We start from the raw sequence: 15,390 nt of genomic DNA, 5'->3' as shown, positions 1-15,390 counted from the left end.
TAAAACAGTGCTGCCCAATTCTGACTTCACAATCCCCTTGAGTGTAAGGCAAAACAGAGAGGCTCTGTTCAACGAAGCATTTTCAGATGATCAGGGCATCTCTTAGAAAGACATTGTGACCCCACCCAGGAAAGACCCTGAAGCTTAAGCAGAGATTTCCTTCAGCATGTGCGGCTAGAGGCTGGAGGCGAGCCAAAGACCTCACTTTAACTCTACAAAGTTCAGCCATGAGAAAATTAGCTGCTTAATGTTCCCACTCACCCCTTCCACCTTTTAATTTGTTTATTCCTATCCCATATGTTCATCTAAATCCCTCTGTGTAATTTTTTCCACGTAGACTTTGTCTTTTCTAATGATGCACAAGAAACCAAACAGCATGGACAGTATGACTGTTACTTTCATTCAATTAGTATGCTTAACAGATAACTTCAGACAAGCATCTTTATTTAATTTAAACAAATATTGGCACTAAGGAAAGAACAAAATCTGCATTTATCAGTAATAGTTTAAGCATTATGCACTGACCAGGGCTTTGAACTCAGAAGCAGGAGATAAGAGAAAGTTGAACATCTAAATATTCAAGTTCATTTTGAGGCTCATTTGTTGCTGTGTTTTACAACGACTTTTTGTCAGAGGGCTTTGAAATCAGGCTTGCTGTATCTGTGGAGTTTTTGTTCCATAAGAACTGTGAGCCTTAACGAATAAGTAGTATTATTGTGTGGCTGCTTATGTCTTAAATCTGGCCATAAATAGAGATGATGGACAAAGAAGTCAGTTGGATGCCTCATCAACAGAATACAAGTAGAATATTGTATTTAGTTCTTTTATGTAGTGTTCTTTATTTACAGCACTCAGTATTTGAACATCAATGACCAATGTACTCAACTTTTCCAATTTATTCGTGAATGTTAGGCTGTTTAATGAGTTTAAAATGGGCCAACATGTAAGTAGGCACTGCCATGGGCTGTCCCGTGTCCAGGTTTTGGTTGCCTGTCTTGCACCCAGTGCTGCTGTAAGGGTAGGCTCCACGCTCCTGCAATACTGGATTGGATGAAGTGGGTTTGAAAATATTATACATTCTGTTATTTACTACAAATCTGACTTCTTTCTTGTGTGATCATATTAATTAAATCATTAAATTATTTTGTGCACTATGTTAGAATGAAATAACTGTGTTTTAGGGTAATCTTATGAACTGTTTACTCAGTAACGAGTGAGTCTTTTAGATCTTTTGGACTTTTTGCTAAGTGCATGGATTGAAAGAGGCTTCTGACCAGATACAGTGCCTTCTGTAATGTTTGGGACAGAGACATATTTTTACTTGATTTACCCCTCCGCTCCACAATTTAAATCAAATAATTCAGACATGATTAAAGTGTACATTGCAGAGTTGAATTTAAGGGTATTTGTATACATTTCCATCACATCATGTAGAAATGGCAACACTTTTTATACATTACAGTCACACAAGTGAATAGAAAATATATTCTCACCTCCAGGAAAATACAAAGAATGTTTGATAACATTATTATTTCCAGATCCCTTTTGTTATGACAAGCATGCATTGGAAAAATGGAAGGCATGTTTTCTTATATCAAAACTTTTTCCATTTTAAAGAGGACATATTTGATATGTTTTTAGGCTTTTATTTTCTGGGGTGTTCTGTGTGTCCTAGGTTACATTACAAAAGGCCAGGACAGTTTGTCTGGTAGGACAGACTGTATTTTGTTAAATTTATAGAAAATATTTAACTTTAGAACACTACTTTGTGTAGCAAATGGTTATATACCATGTTTGTGAAGAAATAACTTTGACTTGAAAAATATCCAAATTACTCTTTAATTGGAAGTACTAGGGTGTTGTACCGTGTTAGCCATTATGAATGTAGAGAAAGTCAAGCAAAATGACACCTTTTATTGAAGGGGCCTAAGTTGCCTCAAAAGCTTGCATATTGTAATCTTTTTTGTTAGCCAATAAAAGGTGTCATTTTGCTTGACTTTCCCTTTAATTAGAAGAAATCAACTTTTGAAGATCTAAATTAGGTCCTCACACAGTCTTTAATTCCCTGTGCCTGTCACAGTAGGCCATATACAACCTTTGAGTCCTGGGATGCACTTGGTACCTGTGCTCGGCACAGCTAATAAATGTCCTGTTATGTTCATTTGTAGTGTGGTCACAAAAACTGTACACAATACTCCAAATGCTGTCTCATTAGTCCATTACACATCTCTTGATTTACAGTTTTATCATAGAACCTAACGTTAAGTTTGATTTTTTAACTGCTTCTGCAAATTGTGTAAACAATGTGAATGTTGTGTCCACAAAAAAGCTCTTCCTTTTTCACAGATTCTTTTCTGTAAGACAGTGTCTGCCATCTTGCCCTTAGGATTAACATTCCATTTTGTATTTATAACATTGAACTTTTCTACATTAAATTATATTTACTGAGTTTTAATGATTTGAATTGGTTTTTCGGCCTCTTTGTTATCTGCTATCCCTCCAATTTCAGTTCCATCTGTAAATTTCACAAAAAAAAAATTTTGTCGTTGGTAAGAATTAGAAAAACAAAATAACAGCCTAGACACAGACACCAGAGTGACCCTACTGGTGACCCTCCGTAGATGTGGAACATTCTACTTGTTTGTATTAACCAACTTGGAATCAGTTTTAAGTTGCCTACGATGTAAGGATCTTCTAGTCATTCAATCTTTGGTGTGGAACTGTATGACAGGTTTTTCCAACGTCTCAGCAACATGTGGCATATGCTTTTTTTTCCATCTCCTACTGCAGTTGCCAATTCAAAAAAGTCTAACGTGATTGGTTTGTCACGATCTTTCTTGTATAAACCCATGCTGTCTATTATGTGGTTTACTATTTTCATATAGGTAATTTCAAATGTATTTCTTACTATAGTTTGCGTATTTTTGCTTGGCATAGAAGTAAGACTTACTGGTCTTTAATTACTAGGATCCATTATGCCTCCCTTCCTGCAGATTGGAGTGAACTTGCAACTTTGCAGCCATTAAGTACTTCAACCATCTGAATATGCTTAATAAAAGTTTTCATTTTTTTCAGTATAACTGTTTAAAGTCCCATCAGATTCTAGAAGTGTTTTGTTTGGCTACAACATATCAGCACCATACCATATATCTGGCTGTCCTATGTTAAAATCTGTAAACTTGTTTTTATTTCTGCCTGAGGCATTCCATTTATTTATTCTCTTACAAGTACTTGGCTGAAATATTTCTTTAGGTCATTTTCAGTGTTTTTTCTGTGTGCATCTCTGAGGTTTCCTAAAGTCTGTATTAATTTAAATTGGTTTCTCTTTATTTTAACTTTACTAAGTATTCTTTTTTCAGTTAGTCTTCTGACCTTTCACATGCCTTCTTTGACCCGTTACTGTAGTGTCTGGTATTCTTCAAGGTCTGAATTTTATAGCTGTTTTTTGTAATGTTCTTGTTTTCGATTGATCTTTTCAGTTGAATGTTTTCTAATGATGTCCTTAATTATCCATTTTGCCAGTTCTTTAGTGTTTTTATGTCATTGAATTTTATATAATGCTTATCTTATTTTATGAGTTACCCAAGTAAACTTGTTAATCAATCATAACCCTTCTCCTAACAGAGCCATTAGGGGAGTAGGGATCATTATTGTGATTTTAAGAATGTCTGATAAATAAACAACTATTTTATTCCTATAAGGTCTGAAGATTGAATCCCAGATCAGTAAAGCAGGGTGCCAGTTAGGATTTTAATGTAAAAAACATTTTGGGTAGGTCAAGTCAAGGAAGATGAGCACAGTATGTAATAATTCATTAATAATAATTCATTACATTTATATAGCACTTTTCTGATTTTGAATTGACTTAGACCATAACAAATCCATTTTCTTTGTGCTGTCCAGGATAATCTAGAGACACTCCCTTTATTTTTATCACAGATACAAAGGTTAATTTCTACACTAGACATTGAGGGAAGATTCAGGAAGTTGGACAGGGTTTGTGTTCGTGTTTTTGTGAAGTCTCTAACTTGTATATAGTGAAAGAAATGCTTTGATGAAAGGTTATATTTGGGGTAGAGTTGTTAAAATGATGAAAATCTGTTGACAATATACAGTGGGGCAAAAAAGTATTTAGTCAGCCACCAATTGTGCAAGTTCTCCCACTTAAAAAGATGAGAGAGGCCTGTAATTTTCATCATAGGTATACCTCAACTATGAGAGACAACATGAGAAAAAAAATCCAGAAAATCACATTGTCTGATTTTTAAAGAATTTATTTGCAAATTATGGTGGAAAATAAGTATTTGGTCACCTACAAACAAGCAAGATTTCTGGCTCTCACAGACCTGTAACTTCTTCTGTAAGAGGCTCCTCTGTCCTCCACTCGTTACCTGTATTAATGGCACCTGTTTGAACTTGTTATCAATATAAAAGACACCTGTCCACAACCTCAAAACAGTCAAACTCCAAACTCCACTATGGCCAAGACCAAAGAGCTGTCAAAGGACACCAGAAAAAAAATTGTAGACCTGCACCAGGCTGGGAAGACTGAATCTGCAATAGGTAAGCAGCTTGGTGTGAAGAAATCAACTATGGGAGCAATTATTAGAAAATGGAAGACATACAAGACCACTGATAATCTCCCTCAATCTGGGGCTCCACACAAGATCTCACCCCGTGGGTTCAAAATGATCACAAGAACGGTGAGCAAAAATCCCAGAACCACACGGGGGGACCTAGTGAATGACCTGCAGAGAGCTGGGACCAAAGTAACAAAGGCTACCATCAGTAACACACTACGCCACCAGGGACTCAAATCCTGCAGTGCCAGACGTGTCCCCCTGCTTAAGCCAGTACATGTGCAGGCCCTTCTGAAGTTTGCTAGAGAGCATTTGGATGATCCAGAAGAGGATTGGAAGAATGTCATATGGTCAGATGAAAAAAACTCTACTCGTCGTGTTTGGAGGAGAAAGAATGCTGAGTTGCATCCAAAGAACACCATACCTACTGTAAAGCATGGGGGTGGAAACATCATGCTTTGGAGCTGTTTTTCTGCAAAGGGACCAGGACGACTGATCCGTGTAAAGGAAAGAATGAATGGGGCCATGTATCGTCAGATTTTGAGCGAAAACCTCCTTCCATCAGCAAGGGCATTGAAGATGAAACGTGGCTGGGTCTTTCAGCATGACAATGATCCCAAACACACCGCCCAGGTAACGAAGGAGTGGCTTTGTAAGAAGCATTTCAAGGTCCTGGAGTGGCCTAGCCAGTCTCCCGATCTCAACCCCATAGAAAATCTTTGGAGGGAGTTGAAAGTCCGTGTTGCCCGGCTACAGCCCCAAAACATCACTGCTCTAGAGGAGATCTGCATGGAGGAATGGGCCAAAATACCAGCAACAGTGTGTGAAAACCTTGTGAAGACTTACAGAAAACGTTTGACCTCTGTCATTGCCAACAAAGGGTATATAGCAAAGTATTGAGATGAACTTTTGTTATTGACCAAATACTTTTTTTCCACCATAATTTGCAAATAAATTCTTCAAAAATCAGACAATGTGATTTTCTGGATTTTTTTTTCTCATTTTGTCTCTCATAGTTGAGGTATACCTATGATGAAAATTACAGGTCTTTCTCATCTTTTTAAGTGGGAGAACTTGCAAAATTGGTGGCTGACTAAATACTTTTTTGCCCCACTGTACATATCTGTAATTAACCCAGTATCTAAAAGTATTTGAAATGTAAAATGTTCGGTACTTTAGAAAGACATGACTGCATTAATGAGGTCCAATTGATGCCAACATCAAATGTTTCCTGCACTGGTCTCATATTTTCATTGGGTGTTGATCCACCGGATTTCTACTTTGTTCACAGCAATTATTGGCAACTAGTGGGTAAGGCAAAGCCTACAGCGAAGATTTACTTCAGGATTTCCTGTCCATGGCTAACTAGCCCAAATTTGTTTCTGATTCCTTTCATAGTTTCATGGTTCTTAAGTTCACAATCCAGTGTTAGAACTGAAAGATAAATAGTGCCACCCTTATCCCTCTTAGATATCCTGAAGGATTTTTTCATCCTTTCCCTTTTTAGCATTTTAAATAAACAGTTACAATTGCATTCTTCTATATGCAAACATTTCAGATTTCACATCTACAAGGGCAGGAAAAGCTTTTCTTTGTTTTCATAAGTGTAAATGATGTAATAAGTAATTCTGTTATTTTCTTCCTGGGCTAAACTTATATTTTTCAGAACGAGTATGTTTGGAATTATTTGCACTATATTTACAGGAAGCACAAAGAACTTTCTGCTGTCTGTTACTGATAGGCACTATGACTATTTTAAATGAATATAGTAATTTTATTCTGTTCCTTTAGTGAGTCACAAACATAAATAGTGTCCTCAGCTGGTTGATGTGACTATTGCTGCAAAATTTCCTCTTATTTGTTAAAATGAATGTCAAGTATAATAGTGATCTTACAACTAAATGACCCATTGGACTTCCATAGCTCAGTATAGAAAGGTTATCCTAAGGATGTTTAATGCACACATGAACTCACATATATAAATGTGCTGTACATGTGTCTACTGCAAAGCTGAATTCCTGGTTTGCATCCATCCTGATGGTACATACACAACCATTGTATTCAACAGCATAAACTTATTTGAAATGCCTTGCTCTATTGAGCTGCACAAGCTAAAACCTCTTAACAACATAAGAATATGCATTTATGGTGCAACAATTGGGTGTTGTATGTTTAGAGTCCATTACTGAAACAGATATTCTAGACTTGATGGGGGATAAAAGAAATTTACACTAGGGAGAGATGAACAGATGTGAAAATTTTCTTTTGTTGTTTTCAAGAACATGTTCAGTGTAAGTTAATACTACCTGCACTTATGCCCCCTCCACATCAAGCCTCTTTCACTGTAGTATTTCCACCTGGGCTGTAGCCCACTATTGCCAACTGTGGGCACTGCTAAGTGTGAAAAAGTAGACTGAGTACAATGAACATAATTTTAATCTTTTAACAATGACTAAATTAAGGTTTTCATTGTTTCTCTTTAAATAATTCACTTCACATGTTGATTAGTATTTTTACATTAAATGACAACAAAAAAGGGGTATGAAATGGCAGCAAAGCTACACTTGGTGTGACCTTTCCTTTGTAGGAACCATTGCCAACCCATCTCAGTGTTTTCATACTACTTGGGCTTACAGCAGTCTTTTAGTGAATATGGACTAATGAAATAGAGTTGGTAGGCCAACAGTTTTGTGTTTTTGGTGGCTCAGTTTTGCAGTAGTTGCCGCAGGGTTTTTGTTTGAAAAAACAGTTACCTGAGGATCTGATACCCAATTACATACAACAATCTCATTGTTTTCAGGTATGTGATGACAGATGTTAAAATACTTACGTCAATAGGTCCCTCAGCAAGTGACTGTTTTTCCCTCTTTTTTTATTCTTAATTGCCTTGCCATCTGGAAGTTTGTTCCCTCCACTCAAAGAAAAAGTTTTATTTCACAAAATTATTGCATTACTTTGCTAAGATATTGCCTGCTTGCCAACCAGTGTAATCACGCACACGCGTCTTTCAGATGTTTACTGGGAGTGGGAGAGACACATAATGTATGTTCATAGCGTGCAGTCAATTACAGCAATACTAAACTTAAACATGATTAAAACAAAATGTAAGTTTATATGTGGTTACATTTAAAGTGTACATATGCTTTATCATGGGGAAGGTGGTACCTCAGGGATGTCATTCTACACAGCACCAGAAGCCCAGGTTTCATTGCTAGTTTGGTCAGGGTCTCCATGGAGGCTGCCTGTACCCTCCATGTATTTTTGTAGAGTGACTGGTATTATTGAGTGTGCTTAATTTTGGAGAATTACCCATTTGAAGACTGAGTGTTGAAAATGTGTCAGTAATACTTTTTAAAGAACAAACCAGATCCATCCCCAGCATTGTCAATATTAGACAGCGTAAGAGAATAGAACTTATTTGTTGACTTAGTGAGGAAATTAATTTTCTCAGAAATAGTACTCATCCCTGTTAGACCTGACATAGTGTTGTGGTCACTCAGCTGCAGGAGGGTAATAATGACAGACCTTACAGTACACTGGGAAACCACATGGGATGAAGCACATGAGAGAAAGCCTGCAGAGTAATCGACGTTGCAGAGGAATACCAAAAGAAAGGGTGCCATGTGTGGATGTTTCCAGCAGAAGATGGTTGCAGGAACTTTGCAGTAAAGTCAGTTTAGCACTTACTCTGTAGCATAGAAGTAACCAGGAAGTGTAAGAGAAATGTAATAGCGAGACTTTGCGAATGGGCAGGAAAGGCATTGAATTGTTTGTGGCTGAGGAGAGAGGATCCAGCTGGGAGGTTGTCTACCAGCATGTAACATGCAGTGTCTGATCAACACTACAGACCTTCCTCCACCACTACAGACTGGTGGTGCATAGCTGAGGACAGCTCTGAACTGTATTTTATAACTCAATTACCAAAATATATACAGTGAAACCTGCTGAAATTCACTGGCTCGTGCAGATCTGTAAGCTGTTTGGGTACACATCTTGCAAAAACTTTATGGTACCCCAAGTTGTCATACATTATGGCATGTTCAGATCCAAAGCTGATATCCAAATGCACAGTAACAGCAGACAATGCAATCTGTCGGAACTGTTAGCTTGTGTACACGAGATTGACGGTCAACCAGTTTGAGGTTTGTTGGCTACACTTGTTTACTTTCCAATTTGAACCTTTCTACCCATTCATAAACTTTTCATTGAGTCAGGCTGTTTTCACTTCCCTACTAAGCCAACATCCTTTGAATTTTCACCAGGTTTCACTCCCTCTGCCGAATGAAATTTTACTATGGCACATTGTTTAACAATGGTGCATTCCTGCAGCAGAGCATCCATGTTCATTTGACCTTGGCTTCAACTAGATCTATGCTCTATGTGTTTGAACTTTGTAAATGTGTTGTATTGTGATTACCATGTCATTTTCAAATTGCCTTTATGTTTTGATTTGCCCTCATAGCTTCATATATATTGATAATTTGGACGTGCTACAACAAAAGATATCTGTCAGTTTTACCTAAACCTCTTATTGCTTGTTTCCTTCTGCAGAAAGCTGTAATGAATTGAACGTGTATTCATTCACTACACCAGTCACCTTTTAAGCATTAATTAATTGATGGTCATTTTATTCTTGGAGTCCTGTTTACGGATATGTCGTAATAAATTAGAGCTTGAACTTAGACAATCTTGATGAACTATAAATGTGTATCTAATGCTTGAATATAGTCTGATGCAGTGTGTTATATTTATTCTTATGTCCCGATGCAGACAATTTCATATATTCATCCACTTTCCAAAATTTGTGTATTTTTTTCAGGAAATTCTTACTTTGCTTATTTATTTCCAAAGCTATCACTCTTTGAACAGTGTTTAATAACAGAAAGACACAATATTGTATTACTATACACACACACACACACATATATATATATATATATATATATATATATATATATATATATATATATATATATATATATATATTAAACTATAATATTAAAACTAAACTGATGCAGTTTCTGTTTCTCAGCTGCATGCAGCATACTTTTCTGTTTGGGTGTGTGACTGTGCTCTGCAAACAACTGATGTACTGTCCATCATAGTTGCTTCTTGCCTTGCAGTTGTGCTGCTGGCTTAATCACTGGCTTCCTAGGTCTTCAAATTGAATGGATGAAATTTACTACTCAGCACATGTAGAAAAAAATGTATATGCCTATAAAGTCTGTTCAGGATTACCAAAGTACAAGTCTGCTGAATGAAATCAGTAACAAGCTGGCAATATCTCTGTGAAATAACTCGGTTCTTTTGTGAAATAATGCTTCCACACTGCTCGTTGTTCATTTGCTTAAAACAATTTCTCTTTCTCCCTAACAGGCGCAGCAAGTATTGGGAAGGGGATTGGAGGTATGCTGTTCTCACGATTTTCCCGTTCTAGTGCCAATATATCCCAGGCAGCAGAGAGCAACAGTGCTGGACTGGAAGGGGAGGATAAAAGATCCCTGGAAAGCCAGACGAGTTATACCATGCCAAGTTTGTCTCAGTCCTCTTCTGCCATTATGGACTCCTCAGGTGAGTCCCATCTTTTTATTTATTGCACATTAAATTTGCTGACTTTTTTGTGGTAGATGTTTAGGAAAACAGCCCGTTGCAAAGGGGAAAAATGCCATGAAGTCATTAAAAATGTCAATTCAAGTGAGCCTCAATACAGATATTATTAATGAGCATTGTTAAAAGTGCATTTAATAACTGTTAGTGTAAACAAGCAGACTCAACAGAATGAATTGGGAAAGAGGAAGCTTGTCTTTTATGATCAGGAATGCCATTGAGGGGGTGGAAATGGAATAAGCAATCTTATAAACAAGTTGTCAAATTGACAGAAAATTAATAGTTGTGTATTTAAAATGTATAGCAACCAAGCATTTTAACTGGATGAGACCAGTAACAAGCATGTTAAAATACTTGGGATGAGATCAATATTCATTTGTTTGTTTCTTTTCTTTTTTTAGTGGAGCTAGAACACAGAATTGACTTTGAACTGCGTGAAGGATTGGTCGAAAGTCGATACTGGTCAGCAGTGACTTCTCACACTTCTTACTGGTCCTCACTTGACGTGGCGCTGTTTCTGCTGACATTCATGTACAAACAAGACACACAAGAGCTCTCTGAGGACAGTCCAGACCCTCTGTAGTACATTGTGATCTCACTGTGTTACTGCTATGCAGCTCAGACCTCATGCATCCTTTGCTGTGAGTTGCCCAACACTCATTTGCACGAGAAACACACTAGGTAACAAGCACCTCTTAGACAGAAGGAGCACAGTTGGAAAAATGGCTGTCTACTGTTGTAGCTGGAGCAAAACCGGTCAGTGACATTCAGTTCTCACCTCTACAAATATGGTCTGGTTATTTGTTATTCCAGACCAATGAGAGCCAGACATGAAATTTGCACCTGAAAATGTTTAATTTATTTTTTTAGCTTTGTAGCAGTCTGGACCCAAATTCAATTGGTTGATGCCTGCACAGATGAGGATGCTGGGTAAACTGTCACTTGCGTATGCCAGTGGTTTATCATTGGAGCTTTTCTTTTGCTCGATAGGTGGGACCTGCCAAACTTTCCTCATCTCTTGTTTGAGGCCACACAGTTCATTCCATTTTTTTTTTTGTTTTTTTTTTTCCCCTGACTGCAGTATGCAAATTTAAAAGCTTTGATTTGCTTGGGATTTTTTAATGTTAAAAAGAAGGATGTATTGTACATAAAAGGTATATTTAAAAAGTGGTGTGGTGTTTATTTTTTAAAAGCAGGTGTCAAGGGTTCAACATACTATAAAATAAACTATTTGGAACAGGCATATATCAAATTTTAAGAACAGTTTTATAGGAAAAATAATATATTTTGTGTTGCCAAAGTATTTATAATTCATTACACAATAATGATTATAGGTAAATAAACATTAAAACAAATGGAGATTAAAACAACACATGGGTTCATCATCCAACTTACTTAAAAGCAGAGATCATAGGAGTTTGTCATTCTTGCAGATTCTTAAGGAAAAAACATCAATGTTTGGTAACAATTAACAAAACAAAGATTTCTGGGATGTTTCAGTGGGGGCTGTGGATATCATATTTCAGACTCTGAATGCAGGATGTTTTCTGGAGCTGTCTTCCTGCCTGGAAAGGGAGGATGCGTGTTGAATTGAGGTGCAGCTTTTCACATATGTTTCTCATTACTCCACCAGAAGAAACCAAAGCCATTCCCATGCCTGCTATAATGGAAGTTATTTCTCATCCCATTTATTTTCTTGGTACTGTTCATGTTGTTTGGTCTTTATTTAACTGCTAAATGTTCTATCCACTTGTACTGACAACATATGTTCCCTTTCATTCATGCTGTCCAGCTTGGAGCACACAAGCTGATTTCTAAAAATGTTCAAAGCAGGTTAAAATCAGCTGGAACAAATTTCTATATAAACAGTATGATTAACTGCATAAGTTCTACACATATCTTTTATTGGTTAATCTTCTTGTCTTATTGAACATGTGCAATGTTCTGCCAGCCCACAGATTCTGCACACTCTTTGAGGTGATTCCAGGATAACCAATTATAGTAATGAAGATTTTTTTTCCATTTCTGTTCATTGAGGATTAATGAGGAACTCCAAGTAGCTTTGCCGAAGTTCTTTAGGTACGTTAAGAAAATAATTTGCAAGGACAGACATTCTTGTGTACCCTGTGACCCCGCCCTGGTCCAGAAGATGGATGGATTATCTTGTTTACTTTGGGGGTATACTTTGGAAATTTAAAAGGAATTTTTGTACATGTGAATGGGCATTTAGTGAACTGTTTTACTGACTTTTAGAATTCATCCATTTTTTTTAGCTCCAGGAGATTTTTGTTGGAAGTCTGAGCCCTGTCAGATCTTTCTTGAGTTTAAATGCACCCCCCCCCCCCCCCCCCCTTATGTGTTAGTGATAATTTCCTTACAGCTGTTTCTGGTAGATTATTTGACAACCATAGTCCGGCCCGTTATGAGGGAGTCTGGGGGTTTGCATGTATGTGCCCTCTGATATTCTTCTGCTCTTTTCAGGGTGATTCCTGCCCTAACATACAAACACTCTTGCGACAGGCTTCAGCCCTTTAAAACCTTCCACTGGACAGAGTTTGTATTGGTAATGGATGGATCTTTGTGTCAGTCCTTGTTTAGTGATTGCCTGCTCAATGAAAGACACAAGTTGGTAGAGCTTGTGAGCTTTGAAAGCAATTTGTGTGTTTACAGTTTCTGAAGTTCAAAGTAATTTAACATTCTCAAAGCTGCTTAATCAAGTTCAGTGAGGAATCAATCCTGGGCAGGGCACCAGCTGACCGCAGGGCCTACTCACGTACACAACCACAGGGCCAATTTGGAACTGTTAATTAATCTAAGGCTAAATGCAGACATTGCCCTCTGTTTTCACCTTTCATCCACACTACTGCAGTGGTCTTAACCCACAGAAATGGAGGCTTGTGGAAATGCTCTTCAGAACCTGCATACTACTGAAAATGCAAACTAGACAGTTCTGTTTGGAAGGGTTAAAATGTATTGTTTTAAAAATCCAGACTATAGTTGTAGTGTGCATTGTTCATATTTATAACGTAGCCCATCCAATCCATATTTATAACGTAGCCCTTCCTTGATTGGATGCTACTGTTTGCAACGTCTCACTCCCTGGTTGGTCAGTCTTCATGGAAGAAAACCCAATTCTTAAATAGCAAGCATAGCAGTTGCTTTCCACAATGCTTATTCTTCAGTGCTGCATAGAGTGCACAAAAGGCAAATAACATACCAGTTGCTAAAGTTTCGCAAATTAATCCTATTGCTGACGACATTGCTGTCCCATCAAGGATTTTTTCCATCAATGTGCACATGCCCGGCATAGGCAAATTCAGTTGTTTTAGTGTGCACAGAGACACTTCAGTAGATAATATGAAAATGCTATTATGAACAGAGATTGGCTTTGTTTAAAAATGCTGCTTTTAAATGAAAATGTAGTGTGGATGTAGCCTAAGTTGCATTCATGGTAACAGGATATTGGGGAAAAAGCACATGGACATTGGATCAATAAATTAACAGTGCTAACCAAAGCAGTACCATGAAATGAAAAAGAGGCCTAAATATTTATTAGCAGTCCTAAATTCTGAACAGTTTTGCAAAAATTTTCCCCTGCACAGCACTAAACACCTAACACACCATTGACTAAAGCAGGGCTTCCAAGGCAGTCTAAATATGTGGAGAGTGAGCCTCCCAGAAGGAGCCAGCATGTGTCTTATGAGACAGCAGACATCTCAGGCAGTCCTGCCAGCAGCTTCACATGCAATGGACGTAACATTTGTTCTTTACACAGTGTCCTTGATTTAAACATTTTTTTCATTCTTGCAGGTGATTTTTTTCTAATCTAACAATGGAGATATAATTTGACGTCTGTGCAGAATTTATTACAGGGAAGCTACATTTGTGTAAGTAACATCACTGTTGTATCATTCCATTCACAGTAAGCTGCTGTTCTGAAGTTTCTGTCTTCAAGATGTGTTTATTTATTAGGGTGTTTTTCACAAGTCAGTGATCAAGCCAAAGGGAACTTGCAAGGCAAGTGCATGTGACAGAGCATCTGTATTGCAAACTGTAAAATTTTAGAGAAGGCAGAGTTCATCTACAGTATGAAAGTGGCCTTCTGAAAGTTCATCTGATGCAAACGATCAGGATATTTACAAAAGCGACAGAATGGGGAGAAGAAGCAGGCTTTGTTAGTTTTAGGCCATATACAGTAGTGACCTAGAATTATACAAGGGAGTGCGTGAGAGGGCCCTGCAGGGGTGCGGTGCTGGATTAGACTTCATCAAATGTGGCCCTTATGTGGATGTGGATTAAATGGGCTTAATATTGGATGGAATGATAAAAGTGGAAGAGCCATGAGCATAAAGGAAGTGGACATATGAAGCAAAAAGACACCATATTAGAGGAAATGTAATCATTCTGATATTATCCATATTACTAACCGAGAATGCTAAACCGGATGATGGACGCAGGCACATCCGGCCATGGGCCGTAGCTGCAAAAAGACGTACTGCGCAGGTGCAAAAAGAGTCCGTGAGAGTCAGCTGAGGAGCCGAGAAAGGCGGACAAAAGAGGGCGACAAAGGCGGATGAGGGGCCACGAGTGGCGGACAAGACCACAGAAAAAAGGAGTGAGCACATACAAAAAGGAGAAATGAGGCGCAAAGTCAAACGCAGGAAAAGCACGAAACACATTGCACACGAAACTAGACCCGAAAAAAAAAAAAAAAGAGGCTTGCGCACAACAGCAAGGCACCCCACCCCCCCTACAGGCACCGGACGGGACACACACCAAGAGGGGGATTCAACAAGCCCATGGAACACAAAAAAAAGAACACAAAACCACCCCACAGACCCTACAAGCAAGGGACGGGACACACACAAAGAGGGGGATTCAACAAGACACAGGAACACAAAAAGAAAGAAGACGCTCGCGCAACAACAATCCTCAACCCCGCCCCCCCCCCACACACACACACACATCCATAAGAAGTGACACCCAAAGCCACATATTCTAAAGTGAACGTCAGCACCTTCACACTAGACAGCATAGGTGTCAGCATTGGTGGATCTCCTTACAATAAAGCACTATTAACCGTTCAACTGCAGAAAAGGAAACATATTAACAGTGACTGCGATCCTCCTTATTACTTATCCATATTTCGGATGCTGAGAAAGAAACAAGTCATGAATACACGGTCACGGGTACAAAACGAAAA

General features: G+C 38.1%; 1 protein-coding gene across 1 annotated transcript in view; it reads left to right on the top strand.

Moving 5' to 3' along the window:
• Positions 1–11,871, top strand: part of LOC114666581 (phospholipase DDHD1-like) — a 163,686-nt gene extending 151,815 nt beyond the window's left edge. Inside the window, 2 exon segments of the mRNA XM_028821487.2 lie at positions 9,957–10,151; positions 10,589–11,871. Coding sequence (XP_028677320.1) covers positions 9,957–10,151; positions 10,589–10,770 — 377 coding nt within the window. The 3' untranslated portion in view covers positions 10,771–11,871.
• Positions 11,872–15,390: the final 3,519 nt, after the last annotated feature.

Source organism: Erpetoichthys calabaricus, chromosome 16 (genome assembly GCF_900747795.2).
Source record: "Erpetoichthys calabaricus chromosome 16, fErpCal1.3, whole genome shotgun sequence".
In the NCBI taxonomy this organism is placed as follows: Eukaryota; Metazoa; Chordata; class Cladistia; order Polypteriformes; family Polypteridae; genus Erpetoichthys; species Erpetoichthys calabaricus.
The sequence above is the reverse complement of the archived record's forward strand: the minus strand, read 5'-3'. Positions and strand labels throughout refer to the sequence as shown.